Source organism: Calliphora vicina, chromosome 5 (assembly GCF_958450345.1).
Source record: "Calliphora vicina chromosome 5, idCalVici1.1, whole genome shotgun sequence".
Lineage (NCBI taxonomy): Eukaryota > Metazoa > Arthropoda > Insecta > Diptera > Calliphoridae > Calliphora > Calliphora vicina.
Genome location: NC_088784.1, coordinates 112,338,600 through 112,363,615, shown reverse-complemented (window position 1 = coordinate 112,363,615; position 25,016 = coordinate 112,338,600). Strand labels below are relative to the sequence as shown.

Below are 25,016 nucleotides of genomic sequence, written 5' to 3'. Positions count from 1 at the left end.
CAAAAAATGTTTTTAAATTTTTTTTGGTGAAAAAAATTCGGTTTAAAAAATTTTTTTTTACCGATTTTGATCCATTGTAGGTCCAACTTACTATAGCTCAGGGCACTCTTAGAATTAACTAAGCTTGCATAGGTAATTTCTTTTTATTTGAGACTGAAAAACTAAGTTTTATTATCTATGCCAATAGGTAATTCAAACTATACACTTTACCTAAAAACTATGTTAATATAACTATTGGAATTAGTAATTTGATGTTTGGTATCTTCTTCGATGTTGTTTTTGTTTATTTTATTGTCAATTGAAAATATTTTTGGTGCAAAAGGGTATGTATGAAATTATCTAAAATTTTAGTTATATTAACTAAGAAACTTTGCAAATGCCATTCTACCCTTGCGCTTAGTTAAATTTATACCATATTTTTAGGAAATATAACTTATGGATTTTTTTGTGTGTGGTATATTTCACAAGTAAAAATTTTGGTTAAATACAGATTAGAAAGATATTAGTAATAGGGTTCTATAGCTGAAACAAAAAGTCGACTTTTCGACATTTCGACTTTTACCGTTTTTTAAAAAGTCGACTTTTCGAACTTTCGACTTTTGGTAGTTAATGAAAAGTCGACTTTTCGAACTTTTGACTTTTTAGTTAATCGACTTTTTTCTACCAAATAGTCGATTTCGACTTTTTTCAGGACTTATAGAACCCTAGTGCGCACACAAAATTGTTAGCTGCATGAACAATTTGAAATTTTGTCAAGACGTAGGATTGTTCGAGCAATCGAAATTTTGCTGAAAAGAGTCGAACTATCGATTAAGTTATCTCAAAAGTCGATTAACTAAAAAAGTCGGACAAAAATATTTAATTTGGCACACTTGCATTTTTTTTTGATAATAAACATGTCAAATCAGTAATTTAAATTTGTTTACTATTTTATAAATTTAAATCTACATACATTTTCGCCTTGAAAGTCAAAAATAGTCGAACGGTATATTTTTGAACATATCAGGAAATAAGTCGTTAAAACAAACATTTATTAGCTGTAACTGTTCCAATGATTTTCTATGAAACTTTTAAAGATCGTTACTAATATTGTCGAACTTATTTAAATTAAACAAATATATTAGACACCCTGTTATTGCTGAAATGTGTGATCTGGCATCTCTTAACAGTTTGTTTGACAGTTCTTTGATATTGTTAAACACGTGTGTTTGTGTATTTTTTTTTATAATTTCTGCTGAACCATCTTTTGAAGTCCATTTTTTAAAGGAAATTATGGTTAAAAAATCGAATAAAAGAAAAAATTCGGGGCCGGTTGAGGAGCAAAAAAAAGATGTCGTTGTAAAGTCGGATGAGGAGTCTGAAAGTGATGACAAAATTGTGGAAGAGGTATTCATTGAATTGAATTTATTTGCTTTGACGATTTGTACATAGAATTCTTTAAACGTGTTTTTTTATATTTTGCAGGATTTATTACAGAATGTTGGGGAACAGGAGGGAGACAGCACAGATGATGAAGGAATAGATCAATCGTATTTGTCTGATGCTAGTGATGATTTGGAATTTGAGAGCGACGATGATGGTAATTTCAAATCAATAAAGTCGAATGGCAAGAAAGAAGTCGTCGACGATAGTGATGATAACGATGCGGATGGCGAAGAAGAGGAGGAAATCGATGATGCCGACATTGAAGATATTTCATCCGGCGATGATGAAGATGATGATGCTGAAGAAGAAGATGATGAAAGTGATAGTGCTAATGAATTAGAAGATTTGAAAAAAGCTGCAACAATAAAGGAAGACGAAGAAATTTTGAATAAAAAGTCAAAAAGTAAAATTGTTAAAAACACTAAAACAACGGATTCAAAAGTTGCTACTGCCATTGAGAAATTTGATGCCGAATTAAAAAAGGAAAAGAAACCTAAAGGATCTAAAAAAACTTCAAAAGTCGGTTCAGAAACTTACGAAGAATATGAAAATTCGGATACTTCGGATGAAGAAGATATTAGGAATACAGTAGGCAATATACCAATGCATTGGTATGATGAATATAAGCACATTGGCTATGATTGGGATGCCAAGAAAATTATTAAACCACCAAGAGGTGATCAAATCGATGATTTCTTGCGTAAAATTGAAGATCCTAACTTTTGGCGTACAGTTAGAGATCCTCAAACTGGACAAGAAGTTGTTCTTACTGATGCAGATATAGAACTTATAAAACGCATAAATTCATCTCGTGTTCCTAATCCAGATCACGATGAGTATCAACCATGGATAGATTGGTTTACTTCGGAAGTTGAAAAAATGCCAATTAGGAATGTGCCTGATCACAAGAGATCGTTTTTACCATCTGTATCTGAAAAGAAGAAAGTTGGTCGTATGGTGCACGCTTTGAAAATGGGCTGGATGAAGACCATCGATGAATTGGAGAAAGAAAAGAAAGCAAAACGTGGTCCCAAATTTTATATGCTTTGGGAAACAGATACCAGTCGTGAGGAGATGCGGCGCATACATGATCCCGTTTCAGCTCCTAAGCGTGATTTACCAGGCCATGCTGAATCCTACAATCCACCACCAGAATACATCTTTGATGAAAAGGAACAAAAGGAGTGGCTAAAACTAAAGGATGAGCCATATAAGCGCAAATTACATTTCATGCCACAAAAATTCTCTTCCTTGCGGGAGGTTCCTGCATATTCACGTTACCTGAGGGAACGTTTCTTGCGTTGTCTGGATTTGTATTTGTGTCCTAGAGCTAAGCGTGTTAAACTTAACATTGATGCGGAATATTTGATTCCGAAGTTACCTTCACCAAAGGACCTACAGCCATTCCCTACTGTCGAGAGTTTGGTTTACAGTGGACACACAGATTTGGTACGATCTGTTAGTGTTGAACCCAAAGGCGAATATATCGTTTCTGGCTCTGATGACAAAACTGTTAAAAGTAAGTTTTTGTTTTTATTAGTTTTTATTTAAAGATCATTTATCTTAAATTATGCATTTACAAATTCTACCATGTACATTAGTGTACATTCTTGATGACAATATTGGCTAAATTCTAAAATTCAAAACACATGTTAGATTGTTGTATTTGGCTGTGTCGAATGGAAAACAAAATGTAGCAATAGAAATGGAAGGAAATATATCAAGGTTGGCAACAGATACCGTTATTAATACCGATACCGATTAAATACCGTTTAAAATTGAGTACCGGTATTAATACCGGTATACAAATACCGTTTCCCCTAATACCGGTTCATATCGGTATCAATACCGTTATCATAACAGTATCATTACCTTTATCATACCGGTATCAATTGCAAATCAATACCGGTATCATACCAGTTTCAATACCGATATTATTCCGGCAAAAATTGTTGAAATTACATACAGAATTTAACAATTTCACAAGGTCTCTTATCATGTCATATTGTCATAATGTCCTAATATTTCACAATGGTTTAAAAATGCCCAAGAGTCGGTTAAGCCGAGCCGCCGAACCGTGAAATATTAGGACATTATGACAATATGACATGATAAGAGACCTTGTGAAATTGTTAAATTCTGTATGTAATTTCAACAATTTTTGCAAAATTGAATTGATAAGAGACCTTGTGAATTGACCATATGTATATGATATTCAATAATACCTTGATACACCCGATACTCATTTGATACTCTCAAAATATCTTCAGAGTTTTACATAACAGTATTAACAAGGCTTATTTAATTTGTACATTTAAATATAATGTTCTTAATTTTGAAATTCCAAGTATATTGGTAATTACGAAATAAACATCTAGGGAACAGAATTATATTTGAAAATTTCTTTTGCTTTTGTAATACAATCTGAATATGCTTGTATTTTTACCTCGATTGGCATTATATAAATACTATAACAAAATATTTTCTAGTTTAAATATTAAACATTTATTTAACACCCACCTAAAGTATCGATTCAGAATCACTTTCGATTAAAATTCGATTAATGAGGTACATATAATATTTTTCACGCAAGGAAACAGGCTGAAATCGGTCCATTATTTCACATAGCCCCATACAAATGCTCTCCCAAAATTGAACTTTATCGGTCATAAATGTTTAATTTATATAGATATCTTGACAAATTTTGACTTACTAAAGAAGCATTTTAATATTTTTGGTGTACACATAAAACTCAACAGAAATAAATTATAGACAAAAATCACACGATACTTCATACTTCCCATATAATGTTTTTGCTCATTTACTTAATGTAGGGTATTATTTCATACGTTCTTACTTGTTTTTATTGAATTAATAAATAAAAAATATTAATTACATATACACCAACACCCCGGTTTGCGTCGTTTCGAAGGTGCGTCTTTTTAACCCTCTAACCGGCCAATTTTATTTCGAGTTAAAATAATATTGTTTGAAAAAAAGAAATACGTTGGAATAAAAACAAACAAAGGACAAGTGCACGTTCTTGTTTATCACAATAAGTAAATTGTTTGTCTCTTTACACATATTTACCGTTATGACGGGGAAAAATAACCAAATAAAGCATTACATACATTTAACATTTTGTTTCAGTTTCCGTCGCATGGCTTCGAAGTTGCGTCGTTAGTCCTTCGATTTGCGTAGTCTTGATTTCAGTTTGCGCCCGCATGTCTTCGAAGTTGCGTCTTTTGTACTTCGTTTTTAATTTAAATACCGTTACCGATACCGAAATAATAAATTCAGATTTTAATTAAAAAATAAGAACAAAATCGCATAAAAAAATCAACAAAAATATATTTATTTCATTTACTTAAACACTAAAAACAAAATCGTTTAAACAAAAATAAACAAAAATATAATATTAATTCATTAATTACATAAAAAACTGAAAATTATCCAAAAAATAAGCTTGTTTTAGCTTATTTTTTAAGGAAATTCTGTAAATATTTATGATTAATCTGAATCACTGAGTAATTGTCTGCATCGTTTTGGAATTGTTTCAACGTCGCTTTCATCACTAGATGATATAATCATATTGTAAAATATTATTTTCATCACTAGATTTTAAAAAAAAACATCTAAAATTTTAAAATCTGTAAAAATTCTAAAAAAAAACGTTAATTTAAAAATCGCATAAATTTGAATCCGCATAAAACGAGACCTGAGTGTATAAATAAATGTAAACCATTATTTTTGTTATTTTCTGTATACAAATTTTAAATTTCATACCCCCAGTAACACGAAGTCTAGTTATGCCTTAACTAATAGTTATACTGTCGGTTAAAAATATTTTTGTATGAAAACTGCAGTACAACTATTATTTAAAACATAACCAGACTTCGTGTTACTGGGGGTTAAAAGTTTTAATGTAAAGCATCTCAATAATTTTCGACCTACTTGAAATGTCAATTTTCATGTTTTAAATAAATATTTTGCTGTTTTTGTCACATGGAGAAAATGTTTTTAGTTTTGATAACTGAATTTATCGCAATTCAAATGATTTGGTCTAAATTGCTGAAATTTTCTGAAAATGGAAAATCCCAATTGTTCTATTCGTTTCTCATTTTTATTTCAATTATCAGATTCTGAAAGATTCATGTCTGTGGTCATATATTATTGATGATTTGTAAATAAAGTTTTCAATAATTTATAATAATTATTAGTAGTAATAATAATTTAGTTTTATTTTAATCCAATAAAGGTTTATAATTTTTTTTAATATTCGATTGATCGACACATTTTTAAAATTTCATGCAGGTTTTATGTAAAACATGTTTTTAGAGTGCGAAAATTAAAAAATAAAAACCTGTAGGGCTAATTGGACTTGTTTTAAAATTTTTGTTTATATAAACTATTTTTTATTTGATTTTAACTAATTTATTTATTCGACTATTTGATGAATCTACAATTAATAATCGAATACGTTATACTAAATTTGAAAATGTTATATACATTTCAATAAAAAATATGTTTTTGCTCGTCTATTCGAATAATTTTTATTCGAATGACAAACCAATTTGTAAATGAAAATGTGGAATATGAAGAGTCGATATGTATGTACTACATTCATTCTTACATACATATGTTTATAGCACAGTGTAATGTGAAACAAAATCTTAATAATTTATTTAACTTATCTTTTTTTAGTTTGGGAAATTTGTACTGGACGTTGTATACGTACCATTGAAACTGATGATGTTGTACGCTGTGTAGCCTGGTGTCCAAATGCTAAATTATCCATTATTGCTGTAGCTTCTGGCAATCGTTTGTTGCTTATTAATCCTAAAGTTGGTGATAAAATGTTGGTTAAGAAGACGGATGATCTTTTGGCTGAAGCTCCACAGAATGATGCGTTGGAAAGTGAACGCATTAAGACGGCCGTACAATGGTCCACAGCCGAAGCTGATGAACAGGAGAAGGGTGTACGTGTTGTAATAACTCACTTTAAACCGATACGTCAAGTAACTTGGCATGGTCGAGGTGATTACTTTGCCACAGTTATGCCCGAGGGTGCCAATCGTTCGGCTTTGATACATCAGCTCTCAAAAAGACGCTCTCAAATACCATTTGCAAAGAGCAAAGGTCTTATACAGTGCGTGCTTTTCCATCCAATTAAGCCCTGCTTCTTTGTGGCTGTAAGTGAAATGTAAATGTAAAATGACACATATCTTGTTCTAATATCTAGTTTTCCCTTTTCTCAGACGCAACATAATATACGCATCTATGATTTGGTTAAACAAGAATTGGTGAAAAAACTACTGACCAACTCGAAATGGATTTCTGGTATGTCTATACATCCAAAGGGTGACAACTTACTCGTGTCAACATATGATAAGAAAATGCTGTGGTTCGATTTGGACTTGTCAACCAAGCCGTATCAAACCATGCGTCTGCATAAGAATGCTGTACGCAGTGTTGCGTACCATTTACGTTATCCATTATTTGCTTCCGGCAGTGACGATCAAGCTGTTATTGTTTCCCATGGCATGGTCTACAAGTAAGTTTTAAAACTACTTTTCACCTTCAAGAAATGCCCCTTAACGTATTGGTTTTTTTGTTCCTTTTTATTTTAGTGACTTGTTGCAGAATCCCTTGATTGTTCCACTGAAAAAGTTGCAGACACACGAAAAACGCGAAGAATTTGGAGTTTTAGATGTTGTATGGCATCCTGTACAACCCTGGGTATTTTCAACTGGTGCCGATGGCACCATAAGACTTTACACATAGATAATAAATACCTGTGTATATGTACTACCATGTAAGAACGTTTTATTTTAAGTTGTGCGTTTTCATTTATTTTTTTAAGATTAAAAAATACAACAAAACAAAATAGGAAACCAATATGAATGTCAAATAGAAATGAAATTATTTGTAAAAACGTAGCCGTGTCTGGAATTATTTTACCCTAAAATCTTTGCTAAATTTCAAAATAAGGCGCTAAAAAGCTTAATGTTATTGGCCCTTGCATTTACACAGTTGAAAAATCAGAAGAAAAACTTTAGCAGCTGTGAAAGCTTTTCACTTTTTTCCGTTCTTACTCTTCGTTCTCGTATACATAGTATGTATGTAGTACGTATTTATGTATGTATGGATATGTACATGAAACATTATTATTATTCTTTTACTCGCTGGAAAGTTTATAGAGTCGCCCCAATAAGGCTGTTTGCCCATTTACACACAATCCGACTTCAGTATGATTTTTCTCTTCCGTTGCAAACAGTTGGCTGGTGTACGTTTTTTAATGTCATCAAAAGGATTTTGAACAAAAAAAAAAAAAAAAAGAATAATATTTGAAAAATAAATACACAGATTTTAAGTGCTACTAAACGGTTGAGATTGAAGAAGAGGGGATGAAAAAAACCACTAAAATTTGTAAAAAATAAATTCAAATTCCAAAAAGAAAAAAATTTAAATTGTAAAAGGAAAATGTGCATTAATGAATTCTTAAATAAATGTGTAGTGTAAAAAGCGAATTAAAAAAAAAAGTTTAACAAATATTTTTTTAGTATATCGTAAATAAAAACCAAAGAAAAATGTATATTTGAGAGAAAAAAATATAAAGTTTATATATTTATATCTATCTATCTACTCGTATATCTATAAGTTTGCCTCTACCTACGTACGGTTTTTGTGGTTATCGAAACAAGAAAAAATCATGAAAAAATAAAGCACAGAAAGAAGAAAAAAATCTATGTAAATTTTATATCCCCGGAATAAAAAATAAAGTAAAAATAATATAGAATTATAGAGTAGTGGAATTTTTGGCTACGGTGGACGGAGGAACGTACATCTTACTGCCTCCTCCTCCTCCACATTCTTCCATTGAAAAAGATAATGATGTCCATAATGAAGTCGGTCGTTGCCATTAATGATCATCATCATCATCAACGTCGTCACCATAATAATAGAATCATAACACAGTACAACATTTTTCAGTTCATTGCTTTGGGACTCAATTCTGACAATTGCACGTGAAAGTAGCCCCAAGAATAAGAACTTCTGCGTCATTAGTTTTGTCAAGTTGGCTGCCATAATAATTTAATGACCATACGAATTTTTTTTCCTCAAGGTGGATTTTTATCACTTTTTCTATATTTTAGCACGGTTATATCTCGTATACCGTACGGAATATCTCTTTTGTGGCTGAAGCAAAGTTGTAGATATTGAATAGTAGAAAAAAAGTACGGAACATACCGAACCAAAAAAGGTGCACCCAGTGCCTTAAAAATCGCAAAAATGCCAATTTTTTAACCAATTTTTCACCTTTTTTGCTCAATAACTGGATTACAAATCCAATTATGAACCGATCACCATGAAATTAGGTCGTGTGATTTGTGCCTATATGAAAGTTATTTATCATGACTTTTGTATGTATACCATCATTTTTAACAGATTTATTCACTTTAAAGTGATTTTCGGAAGCGGGTCTTATATGGGAGCTATGACAAATTATGGACCGATCATAAAAGAATTTGGTACATATAATTTGTTCGGCACAAGGATGAAGCCTGTTGAAATTGGCTGAAATCGGTTCATTATTTCACTTAGCCCCCATACAAATGCCCTCCCGAAATTGGACTTTATCGGTCATAAATGTTTAATTTATATATGTATCTACACAAATTTCGCTCAAAATAAGTTTTATATATATAAAATTCATGTCAAAAAATTTTATTATGATCGGTCAATAATTATTCATAGCTCCCATATAAGACCCGCTTCCGAAAATCACTTTAAAGTGAATAAATCTGTTAAAAATGATGGTATACATACAAAATTCATGATTAATAACTTTCATATAGTTACAAATCACATGACCTAATTTCATGGTGATCGGTCCATAATTGGATTTGTAATCCAGTTATTGAGCAAAAAAGGTGAAAAATTGGTTAAAAAATGGGCATTTTTGCGATTTTTAAGGCACTGGGTGCACCTTTTTCGGGTAGGTATGTTCCGTACTTTTTTCCTACTATTCAATATCTACAACTTTGCTTCAGCCACAAAAGAGATATTCCGTACGGTATACGAGATATAACCGTGCTAAAATATAGAACAAGTGATAAAAATCCACCTTGAGGAAAAAAAATTCGTATGGTCATTAAATTATTACGGCAGCCAACTTGACAAAACTAATGATGCAGAAGTTCTTATTTTTGGGGCTACTTTCACGTGCAATTGTCAGAATTGAGTCCCAAAATCATGTGTTGTACTGTGTAATCAAGTAAATCTATTAAAGTTCAAATAATAATTTCTAATACAATTAAAAATATTGTGCAAAGTGAAAAAATCCCCAACAAACGAACGAAGGAAAATTTGGAAAAATGCGTTACGCACTCTTTTTGAATATGGCTGCTAATGTTTAGTTACTCTAGTGTTCTCTCCAAACAAAAAAATGTATGGAGAAGAAGTTTGCTAAATGGTTTTATTGAGGAAATAAATATTTGGCAGGCTGGTGGCTGGCTGGCTGGCTGCTGTTCTTAAAAAAAAAACGGAAAATAATCAAAGTAAAACACCTGCTTCATGCTCTCCAAATACACATTTATTTTTTTCTCTATCTCACTTACGCTCTCGCCATTACTTTCATTCTCATTCTCTTTATTTATTTTTTCTGAATCATCTCCCCCATCCCCCACTGTTAACCATAACGAGACTCTACTCGGAAAAGCTCTTTTTGCTTCATAGGCTAGAAGCACCAACGACAACAACAACAACTACAACAAATACCATCACAGTTCACCCCCTTTAACATACAAAAGCAACAACACCAACAACGAAAACAAACTCTAACCAAAACCACCCACTCAGTAAAACTTGCACGTACAAACATTTAAAGCATCTTGATTTTTGCTTCTTAGTTTTTTTTTATATTTTTTTGTTTTTCCTTTATTTTCGTCCAGCGCATGTTTTATGCGTTGTGGTCGGTCGGGATTTCAAGCTAAATTCAATTAAAATAAAAAATAAAAACATTAATACTAATTGTTTTTAAGAGAGTCTAGCATAAAATAAAGTATGCATAATAAAGATACAGCTATAATTCCAATATACATACATACATACATATGGATTTGAAAAACGTATGGACATATGTATGTACCTGGAACAGTTTTCTGAAGAAGTATGTATGTACATATTTAAAATGTTAAAAACAATCACCAAGGAAATTTCGACAATATTATTAAAATCATACAAAAAAATACATCCATACATATATGTATGTATATGTATGTTTGAAATGTAGTGTGAAAAGCTTTCGATTCTACTAAATGCATTTGTTGTTCATACACATCAAGGCGAATTTATACAAGGTGCTATCAGTTCTACAAATACAACAATTGGTCTTAACAAATGTCAAAAAACAAAAATGAAAAAATAAACAAATATGTATTAAAACTTAATGTAGTGTAGATAATTGTATAGTGAGGGCTTTACTTATTTATGTAAAAAATAAATATTTTGTTAATACGATTAGAATATGTAGATATTTAAATATAAAAACAAGCTTTGACAACTGTTAAAACCAAAAAGCGAAAAAAAAAATTATCAGCTGTTTGACTGACTCCACCTTGTATAAATTCGCCTTGATACACATTGCATTAATCTCTTACTCACCCACTCTGGATCTCTCTATTTGGCAACGTATGTATGTATGTATTTATGTTTCCTTTTTTCAAAAGTTAACAACAAAAAACAATAATTGTGCAAAAATGTTTAACTACAACAACCTCAATGAATGAATGAATGAAATGGATTTTAATGGTGTTTCAAACTGAATATATGAAAATATGTAGTACATATTTAAATAATAATAAAAATATATTACAACACAACAGCTAAGCAAGTAGTCAATGTATCCCTTATAGGCGGTGATTGTCACTAATGTCTGTATGTGCTCTTTGTAGTATGTACAGAGAGAAGTCTATTGGTTACTTTATACAACCCATGTAATCCAGAGTGAAGACAATTGTCACATAAGTGTCTCTAAGTTATCTAGAGTGTAGTGACTTTAAACATTTATTTTACATAACTATGTACTCCTGGAATTGTTCATTGGATATTGAAAAAAGCCTTTTTACAAAATATCAGCTCCAATGCTTGGAGTTCACAAGCTATTAACCACTATTTTCAACAAATGTTTATTTGATCTTAGATGGCATTTATAAAATCAAACAACGTAAAATAATATAGGTAATGATGTTGTATTTTAATATTTTCTAAAGTGATCCTGACCAATCCGATCGAAATTGGAATTGATTATTTATTTTTCTTCTTCAGAAAAAGTAATACGAACATTTTTCTTATTAGTAAGTATTATGTAGAACAATTCCAGTGGAAGTTACGATCAATAATCGCAAACATTCATTTTATTTTGCTGCATGCAGCCTAATGTTAATAATACTCACACATGTTTCAGTAAAAACAACAACAATAATACTTACTACATATTGTTAATATTACACAACAAACAAAACTAAAATTAAACAAAAAAATAAAAATAAATAAATAAATACCTACAATAATGAAAAATCTTGTGCTCCTAAATATTCAGTGCGGTGAGTGAGTGAGTGTGTGTATGTACATTAGACCCGCTCTTAAATAATAGATTTTATTTGATTGTTGTTTTTTTAGTAAAAATAATTAATGTAAAATTTGAGCACAATGGATAACCCCAGAAACCCAGAAATCGGTTGAATGTTGGAAAATTCTGTAAAAAAAATTTTGGAACCTAGAAAATTATATACCAAAACATGAAAGTCGAATCAAAAATAACCGAGTTTATACGCAAAATTACATATTAAGCAAAAACTACTAGTTTACTCACACTTCTTCTGGGGCAAATTCGAAAAAATGATACCGAAATTATGATGAAATGTACTAAATTTCTTTCTCGATGTAGAATGCTATAATCTCAAATAAGAAAATTACGATCAATTTTACTCGATATCGAGTGCTTTAATTTGGCCCCTGTGTAGAAAATAATTGTTGACATAATTTTTGTCATTAATGGTTCATATCTTGTTGGAAATCTTTCAGTGAACACTAGAAAGATACAGTGGCTCTAACGCATAATCGGACAAGTTTTTGTCTAATGTAAATGTGCTCTAAACATCAAAATAATAGATTTTTTTCGCTTATGATTACACTCCACATTCCAATATACATACATATCTAAAAATAACTAAAATTAACCCAGATATGCCGACGGCATGAGCTTGATCATTTTAAAAGTACTTTTATATTATTTTGGAAGCAAATGAGAAATAAAAAACAGTTCAATTAAAGTTTTTTAAAAATTTATTGAAAAAAGTGTTTTTTTAAGTCGTCCTATATATAGGACTATGGGGTCACAACAAAAAAACTAAAACGCAATAATGAAACTTTCATGCATATAACAATCAAGCTAGTCTTCATAAATATAGTATTTATTCACCTGTAAATGTACAAAATTTTACTTTCAGTACAAACGAGATATGTTCATAATGACTAAATATGTATATGGGCATTTTGAAAATATCACAAACTAAAAATTCAATAACTCAAAAATAGTAGCAAAAAATAATGCGATCACACAATCTCCCATGAGGTAGTGGTGAGTACTAAGTATGTGAACAACAAAAAATGATATTTTGATAAACGTGACGTATCCTGTAAACAAGAACTACATGTACTACATGTAGTACAGTCGGCATATCTGGGTTAAAATTTGTATAACTAAAACCGTAAATTTTTGCAGAAAAACCAAAATAACTCAATTTCTTGAGTTCAAGACATAATCGGACAAAGTAAAATAGGTATTCCAAAGTGTGTGACCAATATTTAGTTGCATGTCATTAGTTGTCTAGAATGGCCTGTAATCGCTTTATAATCGATTTCACCAAGTTTTGGCACACTTCTGTCTCTTTTGAGTTCCATGCTTCTAGTAAGGACTCTTCTAGCTGAACTAATGTGTTACTTTTTATTTCATACACTCTCCTAGATAAGTACTCCCAAAGACGCTTAATTACATTAAAGTCTGGAATCTGTGCAGGCATTTCCATTCCATTTGGGACAGTTATGGATCAACCAAAGCTTTGAAACACCTGATGGGGGCTCGGAATCGTTGTCTTGAAAAAAGGCAAAGTTGTTTGCGATACCAACTTTTTCGCACGTTGCTTTACATTTTGTTTCAAAATTGTGAGTAAAACAAATCTGTCCATTTTGCCTTCAATAAAATGCAAATTGCGTAATCCGGCACTCTACATCCGGCCCCAAACTATAACCAAAACATATGATTTTTATGAACAAGTTGTAAATTTGTTGGTAAACCACCGTAAAACACATTTTTATTTCCAGGTTTTGTTCACTAACGGAAATAATTTAATTTATATGGGTCAGATGGCAAGCTGTTTGTGTGGCGGAAATCAAAGGCCGAATTCCAATAGAAAAACACAAAAGTCACTGTAGTGGGCTCTGTTATAGTTTGGGGCTGGATGTAGAGTGCAGGAGTACGCAATTTGCATTTTATTGAAGGCAAAATGGACAGATTTGTTTTTCTCACAATTTCTCCTTAAATTTAGCATCAGTTAGTTTTATACACTATACAGATCAAAATATGTATGAAAAAATAAGGGCAGGTCTAATGGACATATATTCGCGGCGAGGTGTAGTTTTCCAATTCAGTAAAAACAAATAGAATTGAAATATGTACATATCGTCACCTAAAATGCACTTTTTCATAAGTTTATAGGAGAAGCATAAAACGTTATAAAATGAAAACTACTTGACTCCAGAAATATATTTTATGAAAAAAAAATAATTTTTTCAAAGCACACTTTAAGGTATGTGGTTTACGTTTTTTTGAATTGTTATTTTTTGAAACGTAAAAAACGTATCACAATATAAATTTTTATAAAAAAATAAAAACTTAAATAAAAATATTTTTTTTTTTATTTTAAATAAAAGCAGTTTATTATTTTATTATGTTTTTTTTATTTTAATTACTAACAACTGCTTTTTTAAACTAAAAAAGGTTCTTCATTAAATTTTCATTAAGACTGCAAAAAATATTCAATTGCAACAAATTTATTAAACAAAAATATGGATACTACCTAAAATAAGGTAAAAACGATTTATTAATTAATTACTCAAAGCGTATACGTTATTTTGTTTAAGAAAATCATACACTTGATGATACTTTAGTTTCAATTTTGGTTATAACTTTAAAATTTTGTACATATACATATATAATATGATGTAGTAAATCGTAATCAATAATAAAAACAATTTCGAATTTTTTGATGATACGTTGTTTTGCATTTTAGGTGACGATATGTATGTATGTATGTACAAAAAACAAGACTTTTCATCGACATTTATTTGTTCGTTTGCTTATTTATTTAAGTACATATTTGTTTTTCGTTTGTTTTCGTCCATTTCGTTGGAGTAAAAGTGGCAATTATTGAGTTAATGTTGTTGTTGTTGTCGTTAGTGCTCTTTCGTTTGGCAAATGTGCGTGTGTTTGTATATGTGTCGTGCCCGGGTAGTTCTAATTATTCCTCCCTCAGTCTCGAAAGTAACTACAAAACAACAAATTATTAAATAAGGTAAGTGAGTATTTGTTTAATTATTTATTTATTTCGTGTTCTTAGCCTGTTGGACTTTGAGTTAACTTCAAACTAACTTACGATCAATTAGAAGTGATCCACAAGTGACTTGAAAGCTACTGTAGCTTGTTAAATGTTCTTGGAATCAGTCTGAACTCTCGCACTTTGCATAAGTTTCAGCTAACCACAAGTTATGTAACTTACGAGTTAGCTTATTCTTAGCTTATTACTCTCTTTCATGTATATGTAGTTATCAAGATGAAGCCAAATTTAAAAAATAAATATCTTATACATATGTACAGTGGTGGTCACCAATTTAAGACAAATTATTGAATTTTTTCATCAACTGACTTCTAAGTACGTTAGAGCCAAAATAAAAGGACCTCTAAGGGTATGCAACTTATTATTAATGTTTCTAGTTTGGAAAAATCAGTAACACATATATGGACAAATATATGTGGAAATACGTTGACCCACCTCAGCGAACATCCGCTGTTAATAACATGATATGACCGAAACTAATGGAACTAAAAATACGAAATTTGGTCCGAATATTTTATAAAATATAAAAATATAATGATATAAATGTGAGAAAATATGTTTATTTAAAAATTTTGGTCAAGTTGTAGAAAAATCTTATGAGTTCGTGGTGAATATGTATGAATTGATACAGTCGAATAAAACACACTTGTCTGTTAAAACAGTCCTCATACATACATATTTGTGGAAATATTTGAAAAAATAATTGACAATTACATGGAATTTAGCAAACAATTTTTGTCTTAATTACCTGGCCACCACTGTATGTATCTGCATAAATTTTGAATTACTAAAAGTCAATTGTAAATGAGTTAGCCATAAGTCAACTTGATTTTGAGTTAGCTTATAAAAGTCCGACAGGATATGAACAGATACATGTATGCATTGGAATGAGTTCATATTCGTACACCACCCCATTACCTATAAAAACAATAATTTGTGCTACATAATTTATTTTGTAGGACAGTGTTATTAATGCTCGAGATTTTTAATTAAATATAAACATGTGCATCATTTTTGGTTCACAAAATCATATGTTCTAATATGATTTTCAAAACATTTCGGCTAAAGGAACATTTTCAAAACATCACTACTAAAAATACGGGTTTCTGTCTATTCATTGTTCTCGTTGTGATAAAATTAATGAACAAATATAAGAGGCCAGCCAGTTCATTGACTATACATATGTATGTAAAAATAATTTGAAAATCTGTTTTTATGTTTGCGATTTTAAGAATTTTCCAGAGATTTTTTTGATATCTTAATGGTATCGGAGAAGACCATAAAATTTAATTTCTAGTTCTAGGCGGAAACTGAACTGATTCTATTAAAATCTATATATGTACATTAGAAGTGCCCTTAAAAAATAGATTTGGTTTGGATGGGTCTTATTTTGTTCATTAGCAGTTAAATTAATGACTACAAAATTTAAGTGCAATCGGATAACTAGAAGACCTGCCGGAAATCGATTGAAAGTTGTAAAATTGGGGAAATAATGGTACTTTTTTCGATATCTTAAAAAAATTCCATATTTAAATACTGTTTTTTAAACATTTGCAATAAACCTAAGCATTGTTAGAAAGATAATTTTCTGTAGAAGCTTAGGTTTATTGAAAATGTTTAAAAAACAGTATTTAAATAGGGAATTTTTTTAAGATATCGAAAAAGTACCATTATTTCCCCAATTTTACAACTTTCAATCGATTTCCGGCACGTGTTCTAGTTATCCGATTGCACTTAAATTTTGCAGTAGTTAGCTTTAGCTACTAATGAACAAAATAAGACCCATCCAAAGCAAATCTATTTTTTAAGGGCACCTCTAATGTACATACATACATATATAAAAACAAGTAAGAAAGTATGGTCGGTCAAGTCCGACCATATAATACCCTACACCAAGTAAATGAGTAAAAATATTTTTCTTTTAAAATATCAATAATTTATATTCGTGAGTGATTTTCGGAAGTGGGCCTTATATGGGAGCTATGACCAATTATGGACCGATCACCATAAATTTAGGTCGTGTGATTTATGTCTATATGAAAGTTATTTATGTTGAATTTTGTGTATATACCAACATTTTTAAGTGATTTAAGCACGTTAAAGTGATTTTCGGAAGCGGGTCTATATGGAAGCTATGACTAATTATGGACCGATCGTAACAAAATTTGGTGATATGAATTTTGTATATATAAAACTTATTTGGAGCTCAATTTGTGGAGATACATTTATAAATTAAACATTTATGGCCGATAAAGTCCAATTTCGGAAGGACATTTGTATGGGGGCTAGGTGAAATAATGGACCGATTTCAGCCATTTTCAATAGGCTTGGTCCTTGGGCCGAAAAAATAATACGTACCAAATTTGATCGAAATATCTTCAAAATTGCTCTGCGCACAAGGTTTTCATGGACAGCCAGCCAGCCAAACAGACGGACGGACGGACATCGTTTAATCGACTCAAAAAGTAATTCTAAGTCGATATACTTTAAGGTGGGTGTTAGACTAATATTTTTGGGCGTTACAAACATCTGCACAAACGCATAATACCCTCCACACTATGGTGTTGTAGGGTATAATGAAATGGTCCATGTATGTAATGGCATCATTAATATTTTAAATGACATTTAAGGATTTACACTTCTCGAGGTACTTTATACGATTCCGTTTTAACAGAACCAAAGCTCTCAATGAGATTCAGAAACTATATTAAGACTAATGGCTAGTGAGGTGATTACTAGATCAGACAATTAGGTATCCAATAAGAACCTCAATCTCGTTCTCGATACCTCAGAAATATCGTTTAACATACATATATGTTTGTTCAGAAATCCATGTACCTATTTACATATTAAGAGGTGGAAATTAAGAAAGAATGTATTTTATGTAGAACGTCTATAATGTTAGGGGTAACATCGGTTTGAAAAAATAGTTGACTTACAAACCACTAAAAATCTTCAAAGTTATAGTAAATCAAATTAAACTTAACACATAACAATACAAATGTCCTCCCGAAATTGGACTTCATCTGTCATAAGCTCCTACACAAGACACACTTCCGAAAATCACTTTAACGAGCATAAATCTCATAAGAAAATACCAGCAACGATTAACCGTTAATCAGTTAATCTATTAATTTTGGACGGTCAACTGTTCGAATAATTTAAAATTGCCGATTTTCAAATAACAAATAAACCGATTAATTTATGTCGATTAACCGAAATTCCTTTTTTTTTTGCACTTTAACATATTTTTTTGTATTTATTTTTCTGTTTCAATTCAAATACAAATTAATGTGCTGTTTTTCTATAGCGAACGAGTACTTTGAATGGAAATTTAACATGTGTTTTGTTATTGTAACAAAAACAAAATACATGTAAAACGTCCACTCAAAGCGCTCACTCGCAATAGAAAAACAGCACATAAAATTACATATTTTTTCGAACATCCAAGAAAAATGTTTAGTGAGTCATATTTAATTTACATGTATTTGAAACTTTGTATTTGTATTTTGAAATGAGTCTTTTGTTATTTACTGAGATGTTGGATATTCTTTATCATGCTTTCGATTTCTCCAACATCTACAATCAGCAAGAGAGTTTTTTCCAAGTAAATTTTTTTTTATCATTTAAATTAAATTAATTTTTAAAAAAAAAGATTATTTCAGAAGATCTCACTATAATCCTAAAAAACTCATATATGTGTGTTTTGGATCTCAAATACCATATTTGCTATTATTTTTTTGGGTAGAATTGTTGTTTTATTCGTGGTTGTATTTTCAATTTAATATTAAACCCCGATTAATTATTTGCTCGATTAACCGATTAAACCAGTAACCCGATTAATTGAATACCGTAATAAGTACTTATGTACGTTGTATTTTTCATTTTAATTAAAGTCTTTAGTGATTTTCATTCTAGTAGTTTGTTGTTAACATTCTGGACTGAAAAATGTTTATTTTGAATATTTTTCAAATGAATCATTTAAACTATGTACATAATTTAATATGTTTCGCAAATTTCGTTTATTTAAATATTTTGCACTTAATATTTAAATGAAATTAAGGTGAAAGCACTTATTAAAAGAATAATTAACCAGACGAATTGAAATCAACAATATAAAGAGTCAAAAAGTAATTTTCTAAATAGAAAATGAAAATAAATTAATTGCACATTTCATACAAGTATTAAGTACATACATACATATGTATGTATGTATGTATGTATGTATGTATGTATGTATGTATGTATGTATGTATGTATGTATGTATGTATGTATGTATGTATGTATGTATGTATGTATGTATGTATGTATGTATGTATGTATGTATGTATGTATGTATGTATGTATGTATGTATGTATGTATGTATGTATGTATGTATGTATGTATGTATGTATGTATGTATGTATGTATGTATGTATGTATGTATGTATGTATGTATGTATGTATGTATGTATGTATGTATGTATGTATGTATGTATGTATGTATGTATGTATGTATGTATGTATGTATGTATGTATGTATGTATGTATGTATGTATGTATGTATGTATGTATGTATGTATGTATGTATGTATGTATGTATGTATGTATGTATGTATGTATGTATGTATGTATGTATGTATGTATGTATGTATGTATGTATGTATGTATGTATGTATGTATGTATGTATGTATGTATGTATGTATGTATGTATGTATGTATGTATGTATGTATGTATGTATGTATGTATGTATGTATGTATGTATGTATGTATATATGAAAATATGTACATTGTTAAACTATGTATTTCAATATTTATGATATGAAAAATAATGATGTCACATAGTGTATCCGTTTAAAATCCAGTAAAATGCATCTTATCTTTTTGTCTCGCTGGCCGTTATCAAAGACACTTCTTTCTACATACACAAATATGTTCATATACATACATATGCATGTATGTTTGTATTTATTTATTTGTATTTACCCAGCAGTTCTTGTTGACTGTCCCGAACTAGTGAAAATCACTTATCACTTAGGGTGACAATTATTTACGTAAGTAGTTACGGACTAGTATTTTAACACGCGCTTGCCAAGTAGTCAATGCATTGTATTCACATACCGGTTACATAGAGTCAGTTACCTTACTGCGTTACAAATTGGTTACTTGATCAGATACATAACTAGCTATTTTAACATGTACGGGTGCTAATTTATTTCAAATACATAGTCAGTTAAAAATACACCTCATAGAAAGTCCAATAAAGGAAGGCAGACTAGAATGTGAATTGGTTTAATGCATAAGTATGTATGTTTGCTAAGAATCATTCTAAGAATGATTTTTATACAGGCAATAATAGGTGATTATATAAAAAATTAAAAGTCATTTTATTAATGAAGCGTTGATATTCTGGGCACTGACAGTCTTACCCAATTTTTTTATTTGTTTATAATAGCATTTTAAAATATTTCCAAAACATCAACTTTCTAAAACTAATGAATAAAATTTGACTACGATGGTGTCCGATTTTAAGTGACATTCACTGTATGTATGTATATACAATATCCAGCAGTTAAGCAACAGTTAAACAATATCCAGCAGTTAAGCAAGTAGTCAATGTATCCCTTATAGACAGTAATTGTCACAAATGTCTTATATTTTGGTCATTTGACACGTGTGTGCACTTTGTAGTGCAGAGAGAAGACAATGGGTTACTTTATACATCCCAAGTAATCTAGCGTGAAGACAATTGACACTTAAGTGTCTCTTAGTAATCTGGAGTGTAGTCACTTTAAACGTTTTGTGAGTAATTCGTACAAACTGGTTTTATACAAAATTGTGTTGATATAATTCTCATACAGTTTATTTTTATTTTAGCTTAAGTATACTGATATCCCATGTAACAAAGCATCATAGTTGGGGGTAGTGCACTAAATGTTGATTGAAATCAGCATTGCACTATCACTCACTAAAATTGCAAAAAATTTAGTTTGCACTATTTTTTATCAGCTTTAGTGATAATGCTTATTTCTTAACTAGCACTAAAAAAAATAGTGATAGTGATAATTTTTTAACTATCACTAAACCAAGATTTAGTGCAAAAATCTGCACTACAATTAATTAGTGTAAAATTGTAACCTGCAATCAAAAAAAGGCTGCATTAAACATACTATCACTAAATTTTCAAAAATGAGTAGTCATGAAATTGTTGAATCCAAATTCGTAAAATAAAAATTTTAAATATTTTTTGTTATTTTTAATGAAATATTAGTTTTAAGTTTTAAATTAGTGCACAGAAATAAACTTAAACCATTTTGAACTTAGAAATTTTGTATGCACTCAAATTAGTGCATACAAAAAAGTTGCAATAAACTGATGATTGCATTTTTTTAAATCAACTAATTTAATTTTGAGTGCAAAATTTTTTAACTCACTATCACTAATGTTTAGTGAGGCTGCTAATTTTCAACTCATCACTAAATATGAACAAAATGATTGCACTAATTTTGCACTATCACTAAGTATTAGTGCAAACTGCAAAATTAGTGCATTACCCCCATCTATGCAAAGCATGAAGTCAATAGTCACTTTAGTGTCTCTTAGTAACCTATGGTGAAGTCACTTCAAACTTTTTTTGTACTGCACTTTATTTTACCTACCAGAAGCATTGACTACTTTCGATCAGCTATCAGATAATTACATTGTAATCAAAAGGGTCTATTGACCCCTTGCTTAGGACATGCAAGTGTTAAAATAACTAGTCAAGTAGCTGATCAAGTAACCAGTTACAAAGCTAGTAAATTAACTGACGCTATGTAACCAGTATGTGAAGCCAATGCGTTGCCTACCTTGGACCAGCTATTAGACAGTCCCATTGTAATCAAAAAGATACAATTGACCCCCTGCTTAGGACATGCCCATTAGACATGCCCTTGTTCGTTAGTAGCTAAAACTAACTACTGCAAAATTTAAGTGAAATCAAATAACTAGAACACGTGCCGGAAATCGATTGAATGTTGTAAAATTGGGTAAATAATGGTACCTTTTTCGATATCTTAAAAAAATTTCATATTTATATACTGGTTTTTAAACATTTTCAATAAACCCAAGCTTTTAGAGAAAATTATCTTTCTAACAAGGTATAAAAATGAACATCGAGTTAAAAATAACCAAGTTATTAGCATTTCCCTACGTCACATATTCAAGAAAAACGACATTTTTGTATTATTTGCTCACTGTTTTGCATGCAAAAGTTGTGTAAACAACTATGTCAACAATAGAAATTCGAGTAAAATATGAGTAAACTTGCACTTTTTGCTCAATATTTGGTCAGATAAAACTCGTATAACTTTTTTATTTTTCATTCGAAATTATTGTTTTATACCTTGTTAGAAAGATAACAAGATAACTAGAAGCTTAGGTTTATTACAAATGTTTAAAAAACAGTATTTAAATAGGGAATTTTTTTAAGATATCGGAAAAAGTACCATTATTTACCCAATTTTACAACTTTCAATCGATTTCCGGCACGTGTTCTAGTTATCCGATTGCACTTAAATTTTGCAGTAGTTAGTTTTAGCTACTAATGAACAAAATAAGACCCATCCAAAGCAAATCTATTTTTTAAGGGCATGTCTAATGCCCATGTTAAAATGACTAGTCACGTGATTATTGAAGTAACTAGCTCCCACCCTAAATGATGGGTAAAATCACTAGTTCGATAGTGTTTCCTAGAACTGCTGGGAGAATATACAATATACATATACGTACACATAATGCAAACAGAGAAATGTAAACAGATATTCATCCATAATATTGGACAATCTTAAAATCCTGTACAGTGGATGTGTGTGTGTGTGTGTAAATGTTTGTTTGAATGTGTTGATGATGCTACATCAACAGTTTGTTTGCTTCATCAAATTGTACATCAGCAATATTCTCATTCACATTAAATGTTTGTGTTGCATGACACACAATCCACAAATAAAAAGATAATACATAAATACATATTTGATGTATTAAATGTGACGTTTAAAAATAATCTTATCTTCTAGCTGCTTGATTGGTTTTTAACTCTTAACTCTTTCGTTTATTTTTCAGTCTTTATCAGGAAGTTTTAAAAACTGGACGTTTTATTTTTAAATTTGAGTTTACAAATGTTTAATTTTCTATTAAATTCATTCATTATTGATCTAAAATAAAAAAAAAAAACAAAACATTATATTAGTTTAATTTGTTTTCAATGTTGAGATTTGAGTGAAGTAAGTTTGATTCCAATATTTTGTTTAATTGGATAGATAATAGTAAATAATTTTCATAAATTAACAAAATATTGGAGAAAATTCTAAGAATGCTACAATTCCGTAAATATGTTTTAAACAAAATACATATTTGGGTAAACAACAAAATATACAATTTTTTTAAATAGTCGCAAAATAACATACAGTTATAGATCATTCGTAAAATAGTAACTAATTTTAGTTTGTACACATTCATTCGTATGGATACTGCTTCACTCAAAAATAACTTGGCAAATGACCTAGTTCAGTTTGTAGGTCTAGGAAAGTGTATAACAAAATGGTCATTTCAATTTTTAACCGATTTAAACAAAATTTTACTCAGAAGGACACTCACCGGCTTTAAGATCATTGTTGTCTAAAATGAAGATCTGAAAATACATTCTTAATATTTCAACTATTAAGTTTAAAAAAAATTTGATATGATTTATAAAATCTCTACATATTTATGTATATTAATATATGTAATAGTGAAAGAATATACTATACATAGTATGTATGTACATGCAAACTCCTCGTACGTACCTTTTATAAATCGGTTAAATAAAGACCGAGTTTCAATTGTTTAAATTTGCGGGTCCAGAAAAATTTTAAAATATCTCGGAAATTTGTTTCCAGTTCAACTAAGAACTGATTTGTGCAACATGGATTGTCTGTTATGGAATCGCCGGCATGTTTACCACAACTTAATGCTATTGAGAATATGTGGGGATTGAGTGCATTTGGTTGTCAATTATTTTAGTTTTATTTCAATCGAATGTAAGTTAACATTTTTTTTTATTATTATGCGAGTGATCGACAATTGCGAGTACATAGTACTAATCAATGATACTTTTTTTTTTGTTGGCTTAAGTGACCTTATAATTTTGACACTCACCATATCCAAAAAAGTTTTAAAGAAAAATTAACTTGGCCATTTCAAAATAAACAGTTCAAATGTGAATATGATTTCAATGAGTTCTAATAGTATGTAGTTCAAATTGACTAATTAAACACAATTTGTTGTCAATTTGTATGCTGCAGCTGTGAGTAAGCAGAATTGACAGAAGCAACAGTAAGCAGTAATAGTAAGCAGTTGTGGTGGAGGCAGGCAAAGCTTAACAATGCTGTCCTCTCATCGTTGGCAATTATGTAAGTGATGATGCTTGCATTGGCTTGAAAACTAAAGTGATGATATTAGTGGTGATATACATACATATGTAGTACGTATGATGACGACGATAATGATGATGGTGATGATATCGATATGATTGTATGGTGACAATATTGACAATTATGACCATACAAAAGTGGACATTGAACAATCACTACCATATGCTCATACAGCTCCATCTGATACAACAAATAATGGCGACAAGTGCAAAAATAATAAAACCAACAACGACAACAACAGCCACATCCACAGCAACAGCAACAAGAGCATGCATGATATGAAATCTCTTTCATTTGCAATTGATTCAAGTATGTACTCCTCATACATGCCAGCACTTACAGTGTATAACAGTAATGTAGGTCTTCGTCTACCTACCTACCTACCCACCTAGCAATCTGCACTGATTCCAACAATGGAAATATTGTCTGCTGCTAGTGGTGGTGTTGGTGTTGGTGGTTAATGATGACAATGTTCGTGTT

At 30.3% G+C, this 25,016-nt stretch overlaps 2 protein-coding genes across 3 annotated transcripts in view; both read left to right on the top strand.

The window, feature by feature from the left end:
• Window positions 1–1,246: 1,246 nt before the first annotated feature.
• Window positions 1,247–7,364, top strand: LOC135960284 (ribosome biogenesis protein BOP1 homolog). Its single transcript, XM_065511528.1, has 5 exons — window positions 1,247–1,386; window positions 1,465–2,944; window positions 6,130–6,617; window positions 6,684–6,979; window positions 7,056–7,364. Exons 1-5 carry the CDS (start codon window positions 1,273–1,275, stop codon window positions 7,207–7,209), a joined length of 2,532 nt encoding a protein of 843 aa, XP_065367600.1. The 5' UTR covers window positions 1,247–1,272; the 3' UTR covers window positions 7,210–7,364.
• A 2,338-nt stretch (window positions 7,365–9,702) lies between these two features.
• Dhit (Double hit) overlaps window positions 9,703–25,016 on the top strand; it is a 49,008-nt gene continuing 33,694 nt past the window's right edge. Inside the window, exons 1-2 of one of the 2 annotated variants that reach the window (XM_065511861.1) lie at window positions 9,703–9,986; window positions 15,024–15,062. The gene's annotated coding sequence lies outside the window, so the exon portion shown is untranslated. The remainder of the gene's footprint in view (window positions 9,987–15,023; window positions 15,063–25,016) is intronic. The other variant, XM_065511862.1, reaches the window with a different exon arrangement.

Excerpts from the sequence above, each read along its gene's own strand:
- LOC135960284 (XM_065511528.1), top strand. The coding sequence starts at position 1,273 with ATGGTTAAAAAATCGAATAAAAGAAAAAATTCGGGGCCGGTTGAGGAG. Across the intron at positions 1,387-1,464 it reads ATGACAAAATTGTGGAAGAG|GATTTATTACAGAATGTTGG; the intron begins GTATTCATTGAA and ends TATATTTTGCAG. Across the intron at positions 2,945-6,129 it reads TGATGACAAAACTGTTAAAA|TTTGGGAAATTTGTACTGGA; the intron begins GTAAGTTTTTGT and ends ATCTTTTTTTAG.